The 18,026-nt window shown below is 39.5% G+C and overlaps 1 protein-coding gene across 3 annotated transcripts in view; it reads right to left on the reverse strand.

Moving 5' to 3' along the window:
* DDX46 (DEAD-box helicase 46) overlaps positions 1–18,026 on the reverse strand; it is a 71,973-nt gene that overhangs the window by 13,258 nt on the left and 40,689 nt on the right. For 2 of the 3 annotated variants that reach the window (XR_014310314.1, XR_014310315.1), the window contains exons 14-19: positions 17,281–17,445; positions 16,404–16,566; positions 8,039–8,232; positions 5,140–5,277; positions 4,697–4,846; positions 351–531 (exon numbers count right to left, since the gene is read on the reverse strand). Coding sequence is in view for 1 of the 3 variants with exons in the window: in XM_082725641.1 (XP_082581767.1) it covers positions 355–531; positions 4,697–4,846; positions 5,140–5,277; positions 8,039–8,232; positions 16,404–16,566; positions 17,281–17,445 (987 nt within the window). In the remaining 2 variants the exon portion in view is untranslated. The remainder of the gene's footprint in view (positions 1–350; positions 532–4,696; positions 4,847–5,139; positions 5,278–8,038; positions 8,233–16,403; positions 16,567–17,280; positions 17,446–18,026) is intronic. The other variant, XM_082725641.1, reaches the window with a different exon arrangement.

Here is an 18,026-nt window from a genome sequence, read left to right on the forward strand (position 1 = left end):
AGTCTGCTTCCCCTGTGTCCCTCCCCCAGCTTGTACTCTCTCTTTCTCTCTCAAATAAATAAATAAAATTAAAAAAAAAAAAAAAAGGAAAAAGAAAGGGAGTTATTTCCTTAAGATTTTGGTAAGCTCAATCAGAATATTACTTTAAAAATCAGCAGCTAACTTCCTTCAGTTAGGAGTTCCAAAATAGGCATTAGGACTTCTGTTAACCATATAAGAGGCATCATCCAAATGCAGTAATTAAAGAATTCTGTATTCAGATTAAGTTAAATTCCCACTAACTCAATGTCTAGAACAACTGGTTCACGCGCTGACATAAAAAGTAACGACTAAAACTTGGAACAAATTACTTAATACCTGAGACTCAATGCCCAAATTCTTCTGAGCATTGATTCTAAGAGCCAACCTCTTAGCAATTTCTAATTTCTCAGCATTTCCTGCAGTTGGAGCAGGAACACTGGATGTTCCAGGAGCAGCCATATCTTTAACTCTCTTCTTTGAATTAAACATACTTTCAATTTGTTCATCAATCTAAATAAGAAAAAAAAAAGATTAATAAAAATTGGATTAAAAATACCAATTTAGATATATCCACAGAAACTAATAAAGAATATTTCTATCAAAGGACTAGAATTAGACACTTGTATTTATGTTAATTCAACCACACAGACTAACAGCTATTTGCTGAGGGTAGCACATTTTAAAAAATAAGTTACTTATGGCAAGAGAAACAAAAAAGAGTAAGAAAGAAAACAGAGAATACAATGCTACATGAACCAAGTGAACACACTCCTAAGTGGTCTAGGAAATACATCCCAGTTTAGCAATTGAGGAACATGTGCTGTCAAGACAGAGCACCCAACATGTTGCAGCTGAGAAGTCACTATGACTTGAGGCTAAATTAAACTGCAATGAAAGAGGCTGGAAAAAGGGCAGTGTAACTCAAGGCCAGCAGGCCACTAAAAATACAGTCAACAGTTCTCAGGGAGAATGGTTCATGTTCCTAAGGCAGGGGTCCCCAAATCCTTCTCAACTTCTAAACGTAAATGGATTTGCCTTAAAAACTGGGTAACAGAAAGGCACCTGGGGGGCTTAGTCAGTTAAGTGTCTGCCTTCAGCTCAGGTCATGATCCTAGGGTCCTGGGGTGGAGCTGCACGACAGGCTCCCTGCCCAATGGGGAGTTGGCTTCTCCCTTTGCCCCCTCCTCACTCATGGTCTCTCGCTCTCTCCCCCAAATAAATAAAAACTTAAAAAAATATATTGGATAACAAAATCAGAAAATAAGGCTTTACTATTTAATTCCTTTGAAACCAAAAAAGGAAAAAAAGTTAAGGTTGGTTTCCTCACCAAAGCAAGAAAAAAGGATGACTGCTTCAGCTCTTCCAGGAGCCATGTAAGTCCAACTGTAACTGTGTCATCCTGACTGGACATATCTACCTCATAAACTATTTGCATTTCCTTTTAAAGATGCCTTCTGTCCAGCAAGGACTATTGATAATACCCACTAAAGAAGACACAAACCCCTTTTTATACTTAAATTAAGCTAATAAGGCCTCATGTGCTAAAGCTCAAACCCAGGGAAGAGCATGGATAAGGTTTCAAAAATTAATTAAATGGGGAATCTGGGTGGCTCTGTCAGTTGAAGCATCTGACTTGTGATTTCAGCTCAGGTCATGATTTCAAGGTTGTGAGACTGAGCCCTGCATAGGGCTCCATGCTCAGTGCTGATTCTGTTTGAGATTCTCTCCCTCCCTCCTTCTGCCCTTCTCCCTACTCATGCTTACTCTGTCTCTCTCACAAATTAATAAATAAGAAAAAAAAAAAAAAAAACTAACCAGAGAGATTCAATGAGATTCAAAATAATTTTCAAGGTAACAAAAAAAAGCTGAGCCTGCATGGCTCAGTAGGTTAAAGCATACGACTCCTGATTTCTGCTCAGGTCATGATTTCAGGGTGGTGAGACTGAGCCCTGAGTCAATCTCCGTGCAGGTGTGCATCCTGCTTAAGATTCTCTCTCTCCCTCTGCCCCTACCCACCCTAAAAAGAAAATAAAACTGGGAGGTGATTTCAAAGCAGGGCCATCAATTCTTTAATATTCTTCTTCTTCAGTGGAGCTTCTCCTTGAGGGTGGGCTGGACTTAGTGACATATTTCTAAGAGCCAGAATAAAGTAGTAGTGCTAGTGTGTAACTTTAGACATTAGTCATAAAAGGCCTTAAGGCTTCCTCTCTGCTCACTCCTTCAGCTCAATCACTTTGGGAAAAGCAAACTGCCATGTTGTGAGGACACACAGGCAGAGGAAAGAAAAGAGGTATCCTGCCAACAACACAGTGAGTGAGCCATCTTAAAAGAACATGATCCTGTATCAGTCAAGCCTTCAGATTGCGATGCCCTGGGACACCAGCTTTACTGCACCTCAGTGAGACCCTAAGCCAGAACTACCAGGCTAAACTAAACTGCTCCTGATCTCCTACCCCCCCAAAAATGTGAGATAATAAGTGTTTGTTGTCTTATCTACAAGGTTTTGGATTGATTTGTTACACCATAAGCAAAAACTGTAACACTGACTTAATTAAATTTTAAGTCAGTATGGTATATTAGAAAGAAATGGTATAGGGTTAATGAGAGATGTGGGGTCTGGTGCTGTCTGAGCTTAAGAGACAATGTGGCTGTGGGCCAAATACTTTTTCTGGGAATCAAATTTCTCAAACAACAAGATCAGAATGAACTCCTGATTCTAAAATTATGTCCTGAGCTTAGGTTTAATCGAAAAAACAAAAAACCCAACTTCTATGATCAATGATCAAATGTGTTAGAGAATTTCTGAGTTAAACAAGCTTCTTGAATTGAGGATTTTATACATACTTTGATATGCTAATACCATTACCAGTGGTATACACTAGGAAGAGTTTCCAAAAATTATTTTGTAATGAAAACATGCTCTTCTAAAGCTATAGCTTCTTTGGGTCCAAAGGACACTCTGTAAAACCACGAATATGCTGAGTTCTCAGGGTCCCTCTTCACTAGGTCACAAATAATGCCATTAGCTAAGACCATGGCATCTGAAGTAAGACTGGAATGGGTACAGGGCCCAGCTCATTCCATTAACTGCTATGTAAATCTGAAAAGATTATTTCTAAGTCTCAGTCTCCTCAATTATAAAATGGGAATACTCTTTTGAGTATCCACCTTGTCTGGATAATGTGCAGAACTAAATGAAGTATTCCCTGTAAAGTATCTGACACAATGCACGGCACTTAGTAACACTCAAAAATGCTAACTATTACTGCTTTTAGTTTTTTAAGTAAGTTCTACTATACTCAACATGGGTGGGGCTTATATTCAGGACCCAAAGATGAAAACGCACATGTTCAACCAACTGAGCCCCCCCAGGTATCCTAACCACCATTAATGACAATATAACAATTAAGTTTAACAAAATAAAAATATTAGTACTGATATTATAAAAGACATGGGGAGCCAGGGACTCTTCACACCACTGCGGGGGATGCAGACTAGTATTCACTTTGCAGGAGGACAATCTAACAATGTTTCAGAACCAAATTTGATACACCTTTTGGCCTAGTAATTCCATTTACACATTCAACTTCAATTTAATCTGATGAATGTGCAAAATTAAAGGTGCAAGGAAGAACAGTTTATGATTAAATATATTCCAAATATGAATATACAGAAACCCACATATTCGAAATTAGGGGTCTGATGTGGAACATCCATATTATGTAACCATTAAGAATAATGCAAGAGGGGGCGCCTGGGTCGCTCAGTGCGTTAAGCCACTGCCTTCGGCTCAGGTCATGATCTCAGGGTCCTGGGATCGAGTCCCGCATGGGGCTCTCTGCTCAGCAGGGAGCCTGCTTCCTCCTCTCTCTCTCTCTGCCTGCCTCTCTGCCTACTTGTGATCTCTCTCTGTCAAATAAATAAATAAAATCTTAAAAAAAAAAAAAAAAAAAAGAATAATGTAAGAGGGCGCCTGGGTGGCACAGTGGGTTAAAGCCTCTGCCTTCGGCTCAGGCCATGATCCCAGGATTCTGGGATCGAGCCCTGCATCAGGCTCTCTGCTCAGCAGGGAGCCTGTATCCCTTCCTCTCTCTCTGCTTGCCTCTCTGCCTATTTATGATCTCTGTCTGTCAAATGAATAACAAATAAAAATCTAAAAAAAATAATAATAATGTAAAAATGAGGGATGCCTGGGTGGCTCAGTCAGTTCAGCATCTAACTCTTGATTTTGGCTCAGGTCATGATCTCAAGGTTGTGGGAGTAAGCGCGGGTAGGGTCTGTGCTCAGCAGGGAGCGTGCACAAGATTCTCTCCTACCCCTTCCTCCACTTGGGCATGCGAGCACGCTCTCTCAAATAAATAGAAATAAATCTTTAAAAATTCACTTTAAAAAAATGCAAGAATGAATTTATTAAAATGAGAATATTTTAACCTAAGACTATTGTTGTAAAGAAGGTTTATAAAGCAGCATGGCCTCATTTTTATGAAAATACATAAATATGGATAGGGCATAGGAGAATATACACAGAGACAGAGAAAGGGTAGGGAAGGTCACATACCAAAAAGGTTTGCAAGAACTGGCTATCTCAACAAGAGATAAGAATGGTTAAGACCTCCAGGATGAAAGCAACAATGCTTCAACTGGCAAGAATGAGGCTTAGAAAACGGACACTTACGTCAACTGCAGCATCCTCATCATCTGAATCTTGCAGACCGAGAGCCGCTTTTTGCAACTTTTTCCTCTCATTAGCCAAAGCTTGTTCTGTTTCATCAAACTTGAATCCCTTACCAGAGAACCCACTACTCTTTTTAATTATTTTTCCTTCCTTTCAAGGAAAAATAAAAAAGGTTAGTTTCATACTAAAAAGCTTTAGTGTTCAAGAACTTAGGAGTAATTATTTTTCAAGGTCATACAGGTCAATGTAACAAAAAGTTCATCTAGTACAAGAACAACAAAAAAAGAACTCTGCGTAATACTGAGCTGAAGCAAGAGAGGATTTTGTTTTCACTCCTTTTCCCCTCCTAAAAAGATAAAATAATCCCATCAAGGTTTACAAGTATTAAATATTCAACACAATAATGAGCTGCATAAAAACAATGGGAGTTAAAAAAAACTCACAGCTTTCTGCTGATCTTTGAAATCACTCCAAAGTTTCTCCAGATCAGGAGGTACTGCAGTTCCCGACAATTCAAGAGCTTTAATTATGTCACCGGCATAGCGAGCTTGATCTTCTGTGATAAAAGTATATGCATAACCCTAATGAATGATGAAAAAGTGGAACTATTAGGCACTAACAACATGACTCTTACTCAGATCACAAGATAAAAATCTGAACCTAATATATCCTCTTAAGACTAACTTCATTACTAAAGAATTTTTAAAAAAGGAGAGTCCTACTAAATTCTTTAATGCTACAAGTGAAATATCTAAGTTTAATATTTAAGAATAAGCAAAACCAAGGGCGCCTGGGTGGCTCAGTGGGTTTGGCTTCTGCCTTCAGCTTGGGTCATGATCTCAGGGTCCTGGGATTGAGCCCCGAATCGGGCTCTCTGCTCAGCAGGGAGCCTGCTTCCCCTTCTCTCTCTGCCTGTGTGTGATCTCTCTCTCTCTCTCTGTCAAATAAATAAATAAAATCTTAAAAAGAAATTCTGTAGGAAGGTGCTTTCTTTAAAAAAAAAAATAAGCAAAACCAGAAAATGTGATTTCTTCATGTATATAGAATTATGATTTTAGATAAATGCACAAATGCACGGTCATGCATAGGAATTTTAATATAGTACATTATTTTTACCCTTTCTATTTGCATTCCTTTCCTACACGACCTACTCTACCACTCTATTCCAACTAACTTGTATCAACTTTCTAGGATGTAGCTTTCCACATATTTTTTCCCCTACAAAGATTTTCTTTTCTTTTTTTTTTTTTTAAGATTTTATTTATATGACAGAGATCACAATTAGGCAGAGAGGCAGGCAGAGAGAGAAGAAGGGAAGCAGGCTCCCTGCTGAGCAGAGAGCCCAATGCAGGGCTCGATCCCAGCACCCTGGGATCCTGACCTGAGCCGAAGACAGAGGCTTTAACCCACTAAGCCACCCAGGCACCCCTCCCCTACACAGTTTTTAAGACCAATAAAAGATTTTAAAAATTTATGTGTGTGCATATATGTATTTGTATGTATGTAAGTACGTACATACATAAACATGCACAACTCTAGCCTTTTTCTTGCCTGAACCACAAAGCTCCTGGAGGGACACCTGGGAGGCTCAGTCCATTAAGTGTCTGTCTTTATTTCAGGTCATGATCCCAAGGTCCTAAGACTGAGTTCTGCGGTAGGCTCCTTGCTCAGCGAAGAGCCTGCTTTTCCCTCTACTGCCACTCCCCCAGCTCGTACTCTCTCTGACAAATAAAATCTTAAAAAAAAAAAAAGTTCCTGGAGACATGTGAAACCTAAGGCTTTAGAGAATCCCCAGGGAGATGATGTAGCTGACTTCATTTTTTATAATATACATATGTGTGTATACAAGTATATAGACACACATGTATACATACATGTGTATATATATACATGTGTACAAAATATATATATACACACACACATATACAAAAATGAAGTTAGTTATATCAATTCTTTTTTAAGGTCTGTATGTACACACACACACACACACACACACACACACACACACGACACACCCCATATGACAGAGATTGGATGTGGACCAAAAAGGCTACAATTTTTACTATGTGCCCCTGTACACACTTTCCCAAATATATAGAATAACTCAGGTTAAAAGAATAAGAGCCATCACTACTACTTATTAGCTGTGCAAGCTTGGGCAAGTAACTTAACTTTCATGTGCCTTAGCTTTTCTCATCTATTAACTGGGGTAATATTATTTACCTCAAAGGGAAATTGTGAGGATAAAGTGAGACAGTATGTATGAAAAGCACTGAAAACAACACTTCGAACTCCATAAGAACTACATAAATATAGCCCATTGTTATTAACATTATTGTTTCACTATGTAGAAATGACCAGGATTGTATCATCATCAATGCTTCCAAGAACAAAATATTTTGCTGCCTTCAAGAAGAATGACTTAGACTTTAAAAAAAAAAAAAGAAAAAGAATGACTTAGACTATATACTTAACCAGACTACAGACAAGTTTAAAAAGCAAGTAAGGGGTGCCTGGGTGGCTCAGTGGGTTAAGCTGCTGCCTTCGGCTCAGGTCATGATCTCAGAGTCCTGGGATCGAGTCCCGCATCGGGCTCTCTGCTCAGCAGAGAGCCTGCTTTCCTCTCTCTCTCTGCCTGCCTCTCCATCTACTTGTGATTTCTCTCTGTCAAATAAATAAATAAAATCTTTAAAAAAAAAAAAAGCAAGTAATATACATAGCAAATGGAGTGGGACAAGGGAATAATGAGAAAAAAGGGTGACAGTTTTGGAGAAAAGTATACTTTATGGTCCTACATGGTAAAAATATTAATGAAAGGGGCGCCTAGGTGGCTTAGCAGGTTAAGCATCTGCCTTCAGCTCAGGTCATGATGCCAGGGTCCTGGGATCTAGTCCTGAATTGGACTCCAGGCTCAGCAGGGAGTCTGCTTCTCCCTCTCCCTTCCCTCCCCCCCGCTCACTCACTCTTTCTCTCTCAAATGAAGAAATATTGTGAAAAAATTTTAAAAAATTAATGAAAGATCCCAAATTATATACATGTACGTATATACCTACACAGCCGACACAGAAAGTTTTAGGTAGTGTAAAATTAAAAAAAAAAAATCCTAAAAGAGGACATAAACAATTAATACTATCTGCCTAAATAGAACAGCTGGTTGGTTATCTGACAATTTTAATAATACTATATACAGAAATGATAAATATCAACTAGTCCCCATACTCTGATAATTGATCATTTTCAAAATGTCTTCATAACTCTTATTATTTACTGCTTAAAATCCTACCCAAAAAAACCCTCTATATTTTATTATAATGGAAATCAACTTTGAAAAATTCTTTTTACTTTATTGCCTGCTCTTCCAGTCCGTCCTGCTCTGTGCACATAATCCTCATAATGGTTGGGGCAGCTGTAATTTACTACAAGAATCAGATGTTTCACGTCTAGACCCCGAGCAGCAACAGAAGTAGCTACGAGAAGTTTGCAGGTCCCATTCTTAAAGTCATTTATGATGCTATCTCTGTCATATTGATCAATGCCTGCAAGTAAATTTAAAAAAAAGTTATAAAACCACACACTGCAATTAAATTTTTCATTTCCTCAGAAACAGAAATAAGTTAAACACAGAGTAAAGAATAAATCCAACGTACACTGACCACATATCCACCAAAAACAGTATAAAAAATAAAAAACACTAAAGGCAAGATCAAAGGCTACTGCTATTAATTCATTTATTAATCTTCCAAATCTGCCCTTGTATGGTTCCCCTTCTTATGTATAAGGGTTATAAATGCAGAAGTCCCATCTCAGATTCATTTACCTATACCTGTTCAGCAGATAAAAGGCAGGTACATTCAGCCTACGTTAACAGGATTCATATTGTTCTCTTTCTCTTATGGGTCAATTAGAGCCTTGCCAACCATTGTTTTCCCGAGCACCAGAAACAGCATCACATGGGACACTATTAGAAATGCAAAATCTCAACTCCTTCTCCAAACTAATGAATCAGATACTACATTTTTAACAAGATCCTTAGGAGATTACACTTTCCTATTAAAGTTTGAAATACATTGGTTAAAAAGTATAAACCCAATTGGTTAAATATGTTACCCAAAGAGCCTCGAGGGAACTGATAAAGGAGAATGTAAAATGCCAAAATGTTCTACTGTAAGATACTCAGATTACAAACTGATTTTATGATGGAGAATTTCTAGTAATTATAAAATGGAATGGGGTAAATTCTCAAACCCTGATATTGATTTCTGCAGTAGGAAATATCCTAAGACTTCACATAAGATTTGAGTTTAAAAATACAGAGAATACGGGGGCACCTGGGGCGGCGGGGTGCTCAGTGGGTTAAGCCTCTGCCTTCGGCTAAGGTCATGATCCCAGGGTCCTGGGATCGAGACTCGTATGGGGCACTCTGCTCAGCGGGGAGCCTGCTTCCCTCTCTCTCTCTCTGCTTGGCTCTCTGACTGCTTGTGATCTCTGTCTGTCAATAAATAAATAAAAATCTTTTTTTTTTTTTTTAAAGATTTTACTTATTTATTTGACAGGCAGAGAGGCAGGCAGAGAGAGAGGAGAAAGCAGGCTCCCCGCTGAGCAGAGAGCCCGATGCGGGACTCGATCCCAGGACCCTAGGAGCATGACCTGAGCTGAAGGTAGAGGCTTTAACCCACTGAGCCACGCAGGCGCCCCAATAAATAATAATAATAAAAAAATAGGGGCGCCTGGGTGGCTCAGTGGGTTAAAGCCTCTGCCTTCGGCTCAGGTCATGATCTCAGGGTCCTGAGATCGAGCCCCGCATTGGGCTCTCTGCTCAGCGGGAAGCCTGCTTTCCCCCTCTCTTTGCCTGCCACTCTGCCTACTTGTGATCTCTGTCAAATGAATAAATAAAAAATCTTTAAAAAAAAAGAGAATACTTAACATCTATGTATATATCAATGTTAATTAATGTTACCTAAAATTTAAATGTATTCTTCAAAGACTGAATTAAAGAAAGTATTTGGAGCTAATGTCAAAGCAAGTGGAATCTAATACTGACCCCAAAAGTCTTACAAGAAAAAGTAATGGAATCAATATCGATATAAATTAAATTTAAAAGGTGCGAAAGCTTTTTAGACTGACATATCCCGACTACTTAACTCAACTGCATGTACCTTATTCCATGAAGTGAATATAATATACTAAGTGAAGTATATGGGATACCTGTCCAACAATTAACCCTCTTCCTTCTATTTCGTTTTTGTTTTTTTTTTTTCCCTAAAGATTTTATTTATTTGACAGAGAGAGAGAGATCACAAGTAGACAGAGAGGAAAGCAGAGAAGAGGGGGAAGCAGGCACCGTGCTAAGCAGAGAGCCTAATGCGGGACTCAATCCCAGTACCCTGAAATCATGACCCGAGCCGAAGGTAGAGGCTTAACCCACTGAGCCACCCAGGTGCCCCAACCCTCTTCCTTTTAAACATAACCCCAATTTCATTCAAATATCCACCCAACACACGGTCATGTATATCAAACCAGACTTGAGCCTAATTCTCAGTAGTAGGATGTGAATGAATCCCCCTCAGACTTTCTGCGCTAAGGCTGCCTTTATAGTCTTAAAATTAATAAAGATCAAACTCAGAGAGTTTTACTTTACATAAGTCATCTCTATCTATATTTAATGTGTTAGAAACTCTAACTGGGGCACCTGGGTGGTTCAGTCAGTTAAGTATCTGGCTTCAGCTCAGTTCAAGATCTGAGTCCTAGGATCAAGCCCCGTGTCACACTCCACTCTCAGGGGGCTGAATTTGCTTATCCCTCTCCCTCTTACCCCCTCAACCACTCATACTCTTTGTCTCTCTTAAGTAAATCAGTAAAATCTTAAAAAAAAAAAAAAAGAAAGAAAGAAACCAGAATGGAGAAAAATTTTTAAGTAGTTATTACCTTATTTAAAAAATTTTAAAAAGCAATTATGTATTACAATTGATAATATTTTTGTGAAAATAACCGTTCTGATATAGTAGAGTAATTTATTAAGATGCTTCACAACTTTGTAAATCTCTTTAATGTCTGGCTTAGTAGAAGACAGTTGCATGTTGTATCTTTTGCATCCGATCTGGTGCAATATAACATGCCATGAAGCCTTTAGAAAACTACTCTATTCACTCCTAATGGAATGAAAGTGGAAAAGGCAAAGCACATAATGAGATTATTACACAAATACTTGTGGTCTCATGAACCTCTGAAATTCTGAGAGACCCGCAGGAGTACAATACCTTAAGAACCATTAATCATTCTGTTTGCTTATGAATGATTTAGGCATAACGATGTGATGCAATTCTGACAAAAAGAGACAAGAGAAGTACAGACAAGGGATTATGGAGGAAAATGTCCTTACTTACAGAAAAAACACATTTCTGGGGTTCTTGGGTGGCTCAGTGGGTTAAGTATCTCCTTTGGCTCAAATCATGATCTCAGTGTTCTGAGATCAAGTCCAGCATTGAGGCTATGAGTCTGCTTATTCCTCTGCCCCTCCCCCCATTCATGATTACTCTCCTTCTCTCTCAAATCAATAAATAAAATCTTACAAAAAAAGAAAAAAACATACATTTCCCTCAATGAAGGAGAAACTATTTATTGGGCCAACCCTCCTGCAGAGAACAACTATGAATTCTAAATAAAATCTTAAAAAAAAAAAGGAAATAAAAATATATATAAACAGGACTTCATAATTTAGACTTTTGTGCATCAAAGGACTACCCAGAGGGTGAAAAGACATCCACAGAATGTGAGAAAACACATGTAAATTGTATATCTGATAAGGGACTGCTATCTAGAATATATAAAGAAATCGTACAACTCGGCAATTGAGGAAGAAAAAAAAACTCATTAAAAATGGGCAAAAGCGGGGCAACTGGGTGGCTGAGTGGGTTAAAGCCTCTGCCTTCGGCTCAGGTCATGATCCCAGGGTCCTGGGATCAAGCCCCACATTGGGCTCTCTGCTCAGCAGGGAGCCTGCTTCCTCCTTTCTCTCTGCCTGCTTCTCTGCCTACTTGTGAACTCTGTCAAATAAACAAATAAAATCTTTAAAAAATAGCAATAATAAACAAATAAACAAGTTATCTTTAAAAAATGGGCAAAAGCCTAGAATATTTCTCCAAAGAGGATGTACAAATGCCAAATAAGCACCTATAAAGATGCTCAATCTCAGTCATTAGAAAAATGGAGATAAAACCAAAATGACATACTACTTCACATTCACTAGCAGAGCTATTACTAAAACAAGAGAAAATAACAAGCTACGCTTGGGTGGCTCAGATGGATGGGCATCTGCCTTTAATCTGCCAGGTCATGATCCTGGGATTGAGCCCCATGTTGGTCCTGGGACTGAGCCCCACGATGGGCTCCCTACTTGGTGGGAAGCCTGCTTCCCTCTCCTTCTGTTGCTCCCCCTTCTTGTGCCCTCTAGCTCTCTCTCTCTGTCAAATGAATAAATAAAATCTTGAAAAAAAAATTTTTTTTTTCAAGATTTTATTTATTCATTTGACAGACACATCATAAGTAGGCAGAGGCAGGCAGAGAGAGAGGGGGAAGCAGGGTCCCTGCCAAGCAGAGAGTCTGATATAGGGCTCGATCCCAGGACCCTGAGATCATGACCCAAGCCGAAGGCAGACGCTTAACCCACTGAGCCACCAGGCACCCCAAATAAAATCTTTAAAAGAAACAAAGGAAAAACAACGAGTGCTGGACAGGCTATGGATAAACTGGAACCCTACAGCACTGCTGGTGAGAATACAAAATGGAGCAACGGCTATAAAAAATAGCATGGTGGTTTCTCAAAAAGTTAAAAATAGACTTACCATATGACCCAGCAATTGCACTTGCAGCTATACACCCAAAAGAAATGAAAACAGGAACTCCAACAGATACTTGTACACCAGTGTTCAAAGTAGCATTATTCACAGAAGCCAAAAGGCAGAACAACCCAAGTGTCCATCCATAGATGAATGAAAAAAGGAAATGTGGTATATGCATGCAATGGACTATTACTTAGCATTAACAAAAAGGAAATTCTTCTAACACCATACTTAAAAATAAACTCAAAATGGGTTAAAGAATTAAATGTGAGAACTGAAACCATAAAAATCCTAGAAGAGAGCACAGGCTCTCTGACACCAGCCAAACCAACATTCTCATAGATACATCTCCTGAGGCAAGTGAAATAAAAACACAACTGAGCCTGGCTAGCTCAGTCAATGGAGTGTGCAACTCTTGATCTTGGGATTGTAAATGTAAGCCCCGCACTGGCAAAGAGATTACTTACTTAAAAATAAAATCTTTAAAAAAATAATAATAAAACAAAGAAGGGCACCTGGGTGACTCAGTCGGTTAAGCATCATCAAAAAGAATGAAACGTATTTGCAACCATGTGGACGGAACTAGAGGGTATTATGCTAAGCAAAATAAAGTCAGAGAAAGACAAATACCATATGCTCTTACTCATATGTGGAATTTAAGAAACAAAACAGATAAGCATAGGAGAAGGGAGATCAGAGAGGGAGGGGAGATGAAGTCAGAGAAGGAGACAAGATTGAGTCAGAGAGGGAGACAAACCATAAGAGACTTTTAATCATAGGAAACAAACTGAGGATTACTGGAGGGGAGGGGAGAGAGGAAATGGGGTAACTGGGTGACAGACATTAAGAAGGGCATGTGATGTAAGGAGCACTGGGTATTATATAAGACTGATGAATCACTGACCTCTTCCCCTGAAACTAATATATTATATGTTAATTGAATTGAAATTTTAAAAAAATCGGCAGAAGACATGAACAGACATTTGTTCAAAAAAGACATCTAGATGGTCAAGAGACAAATGGAAAGATGCTCAACACTGCTCATCAGGGAAATGCAAATAAAAACTACAATGAGCTATCATTCCACACGTGTTAGAAGGGCTAAAATCAACAACACAAGAAACAACAAGTGCTGGTAAGGATGTGGAGAAAAAAGAATCCTCAAGCACTCTTGGGGGGAATGCAAATTGGTGTAGCCACTGTGGGAAGACTGTATAGAGGTTACCCAAAAACTTATAAATAGAACTACACTACAATCCAGTAATAGCACAACTGGGTATTTACACAAGGAATACAAAAACACTCATTCAAAAGGACATATGCATGCCTAGGTTTATAGCACTATTATTTAAAATACAGAAGCAAGGGAACCTGGGTGATTCAGTCACTGAGCGAGCATCTGCCTTCGGCTCAGATCATGATCCCAGGTCCTGGGATTGAGCCCTGTGTTGGGCTCCCTGCTCTGTGGGAAGCCTGTTCCCTTTCTCCCATTCCCCCTGCTTGTGTTCCCTCTTGCACTGTGTCTCCCTCTGTCAAAACAAACAAACAAACAAACAAACAAATATGCAAGTAAATAAATAAATAATTTCAGAAATAAATAAATAATCAAAGAGAAATATGGAAGCAGCCCAAGTATCCATCAATAGATGAATGGATAAAGATGTAGGGTGTGAGGTGCCTGAGTGGCTCAGTGGTTAGGCCTCTGCCTTTGGCCCAGGTCATGGTCCCAAGGTCCTGGGATCGAGCCACGCATTGGGCTCTCTGCTCAGCAGGGAGCCTGCTTCCCTTCCTCTCTCTGCCAACTTGTGATCTCTGTCAAATAAATAAAATCTTAAAAAAAAAAAAAAAAAAGATGTAGGGTATATGTATGCATATATACAAGAAACAAATTCTTTTTTTTTTTTTTTAAGATTTTATTTATTTATTTGATAGAGATCACAAGTAGACAGAGAGGCAGGCAGAGAGAGGGGAGGAAGCAGGCTCCCTTCGAAGCAGAGAGCCCGATGCGGGGCTCGATCCTGGGACCCTGGGATCATGACCTGAGCCGAAGGCAGAGGCTTTAACCCGCTGAGCCACCCAGGCGCCCCAAGAAACAGACTCTTAACTAGAGCACAGACTGACTGAGAGTTACCCCTAGAGATGTGGAAAGGGGGGGAGGGTGAAATAGGTGATGGGAATTAAGAGTACATTTACGACAAGCACTAAGTGATGTGTAGAATTACTAAATCACTATAGTATACAACTGAATGTAATACAGACTGTGTTAACTATACTAGAATTAAAATACTTACTAAAAAAATAAGAAATTCTGGGGGTACCTTGGTGCCTTAGTCAGTTAAGCATCTGCCTTTGGCTCAGATCCTGATCCCAGGGCCTTGGGATCAAGCCTCACACTGGGCTCCCTGCTCAGCGGAGAGTCTGCTTCTCCCTCTCCTTCTGCCTGCCTCTCTGCCTACTTGTGCTCTCTCTCTCTCTGTCAAATAAATGAATAAAATCTTAAAAAAAAAAAAAAAAGAAAGAAAAAAGAAATTCTGATACATGATAAAACATCAATAAGCCTCACAGAAAATTATGCCACTGATTTATGTACTTAAAAATAGTTAAAACAGTAAATTTTGCATAATGTATATTTTATCCCAGTAACCCAAAAAGGGGAAAATATGAGGTATTTTCAAACATTAAAAGTTAACCAAATATATACCGTCAAAGTAACTCAAAGCTCCTTTAATTACATCCACAATGACATATGGTATGGTAGACTGTATTTTTCAAAGATGATAGCAGAAGTATGGCCTATTGTATATACTATTCTGCATAGGGAATGACCCTCGTATCAAGAACTGGGAGTCTATGCCTCTATCCCCTTGAATCTCAGCCAGTCCTGGGACTATTCTGACCTACAGAATATTGTGAAAATGAAAGTTCTGCCAATTCCCAGTACCATCCTTAACTGGCCTAATCAGCTTTTGGTCCTTGCCTTCCAGCCAGGTAGTCCCACGGAGAGGTCTGCAAAGGGAAGCACCCTTTGCAGACAACTGACCAGCACCCCTGGCCAATTGCCTTATGGAGCTCAGTCAAGAGCCAGGGCCAACACGCCAGCCACCTAAGTTAAGGCAATTTGGAAATGGACCCCCAGTCCCAATTAAGCCACCCCAGTAGATACAACATGAAACAGAAACTAGATAATATATGCTGAGCTACACCCGCAGTGCAGATTTATAAACAAATGACATTTGCCACTAAATTTTGGGCTGGTTGATTACAAAGCCACTGACCACCAGATAAGTCCCACATACATTTAACAATGGAAATGTTACATCAAAACCAAAATGCTGGGGCGCCTGGGTGTCTCAGTGGGTTAAGCCTCTGCCTTCGGCTCAGGTCATGACCCCAGGCTCCTGGGATCGAGCCCCGCATCAGGCTCTCTGCTCGGCAGGGAAACTGCTTCCCCCCTCTCTCTGTCTGCTTCTCTGCCTCCTTGTGATCTCTGTCTGTCAAATAAATAAATAAAATCTTAAAAAAAACAAAAAACAGAAATGTTTTTTCAATTAAAGGTCTAATGTAAATCATGAAAATTCTATGTAGCATGGCACAATGGAAAGGATTTAATATGAAACAGAAATGTTAAGTTCAATTTCTCTTTATCTGATTAATGGCTATATGGTTTGGTCAAACCAATGTCTTCTTTCCTTTATATCTCTAAGATGGAACAACAATAATACTGAACTTCCCCATAGAGTTGTGAATAAAACTGAGATAGATGGTATGAAATCTGGCTCTAAATTACAGTACATGGTAAATATTATCATTCAGAACACAGCAGTGCTTGGCCAAATTAACTACTCAACAGATACTTCACTAAACATTACCTCCATGAAGAGACATGCAAGGATAAGATGCTCTCATTAAATCTTTCAGAAGACCATCAGCATGTTCCTGCTTATCCACAAATATAATGACAGATCCTGATTCTTGATAATGGCCAAGAAGCTCAAGTAACTTCAAGAATTTCTTTTCTTCTTCAATCACAATCTGAAAATATCAAGTTGTACCAAGTTAATGGGAGTAAAAATGCAGATATATCTCTTAAGCAAAAATATTTATTTTATTTGTGACAAATGGCTAAATGACAACATCTTGCTATATCTTTAGGAATGGGAAGTAAAATGTTGATTTTAACCAATTAACCAGTAAAACAGAACAAAAAAAAAGGCTAACTTTGAGAGAAGGGACTTGCCAATGTGAGTAAACCATCATCTAGTTCCCTCTGCCTCTTGACTTCACATCCTATTAACTAAAGAATAAAATAGGTATATGATATTTCCATCCACCAGTCCCATCTCTTCTAAAGGGAGGAACTAAAAAGAGCATTTTAAACATGTTGTTGCGGGGTTCCTGGGTGGCTTGGTGGGTTGGGCCTCTGCCTTCGGCTCGGGTCATGGTGTCAGGATTCTGGGATCAGGCACCATGTCGGGCTCTCTGCTTGGTGTGGAGCCTGCTTCCTCCCTCCCTCTCTCTCTGCCTACTTGTGGTCTCTGTCTGTCAAATAAATAAATAAATAATAAAATCTTTAAACATGCTATTCCAAGGAACTGCTTATTCAAGTTTATCAGATAAAATATTAATGGCTGAGCTGTATCCTATTTAAGATTAGGTAATTACCTGCCTTCATCACAGTGATCCCCAAAGGATCACATACTGCCTAAACATTCAGGAAACTGAGGATTTCCTAAAGATTGTACTCACCACTTGTTGTTCCACATCTGAGCAAACCACACTCCTGCCTCCAACTTGCACTTCAATGGGTTTACTCAAGATTCGGCGAGCCAAAGCCTCCATAGCTCTGGGAAAAGTAGCTGAAAACATAACTGTCTGTCGATCGGGACGGACATTATCCACAATGCGCATGACCTAAAAACACATTGCAAATAAATATGGTGAGTATAGTCTCCAAAAATCGTATGATGTTAAAACCAAATAGAACAGGCACCTAGGGGTGCCTGGGTGGCTCAGTTGATAAGCATCTGCCTTTGGCTCAGGTCATAATTCCAGGGTACTGAGATCGAGCCCCAAATCCAGCTCCCTGCTCAGCAGGAAGCCTACTTCTCCCTCTCCCACTCAGTCTACTTGTGTTTCCCCTCTTGCTGTGTCTCTCTCTGTCAAATAAATAAATAAAACCTTAGAAAAGAGAACACAAAAGAAAAGAAAAGGGGCACCTAGGTTGCTCAGTCAGTTAAGCATCTGCCTTCAGCTCAGGTCATGATCTTGGGGTCCTAGGATCAAGCCCTGCAACAGAATCCCTGTTCGGTAGGGAGTCTGCCTCTCTCTCTCAAATAAATAAAATCTTTAAAAACAAACAAACAAAAAAAAGCGGCACCTAGGTAGCTCAGTTAAGTGTCTGCCTTAGGCTCATGTCATGATCCTGGGGTCCTGGGATCAAGACTGCTTAGCAGGGAGCCTGCTTTTCCCTCTGCTCCCCCACTGGTGCTCTC

Source organism: Mustela nivalis (assembly GCF_964662115.1).
Source record: "Mustela nivalis genome assembly, chromosome: 3".
Taxonomy (NCBI): domain Eukaryota; kingdom Metazoa; phylum Chordata; class Mammalia; order Carnivora; family Mustelidae; genus Mustela; species Mustela nivalis.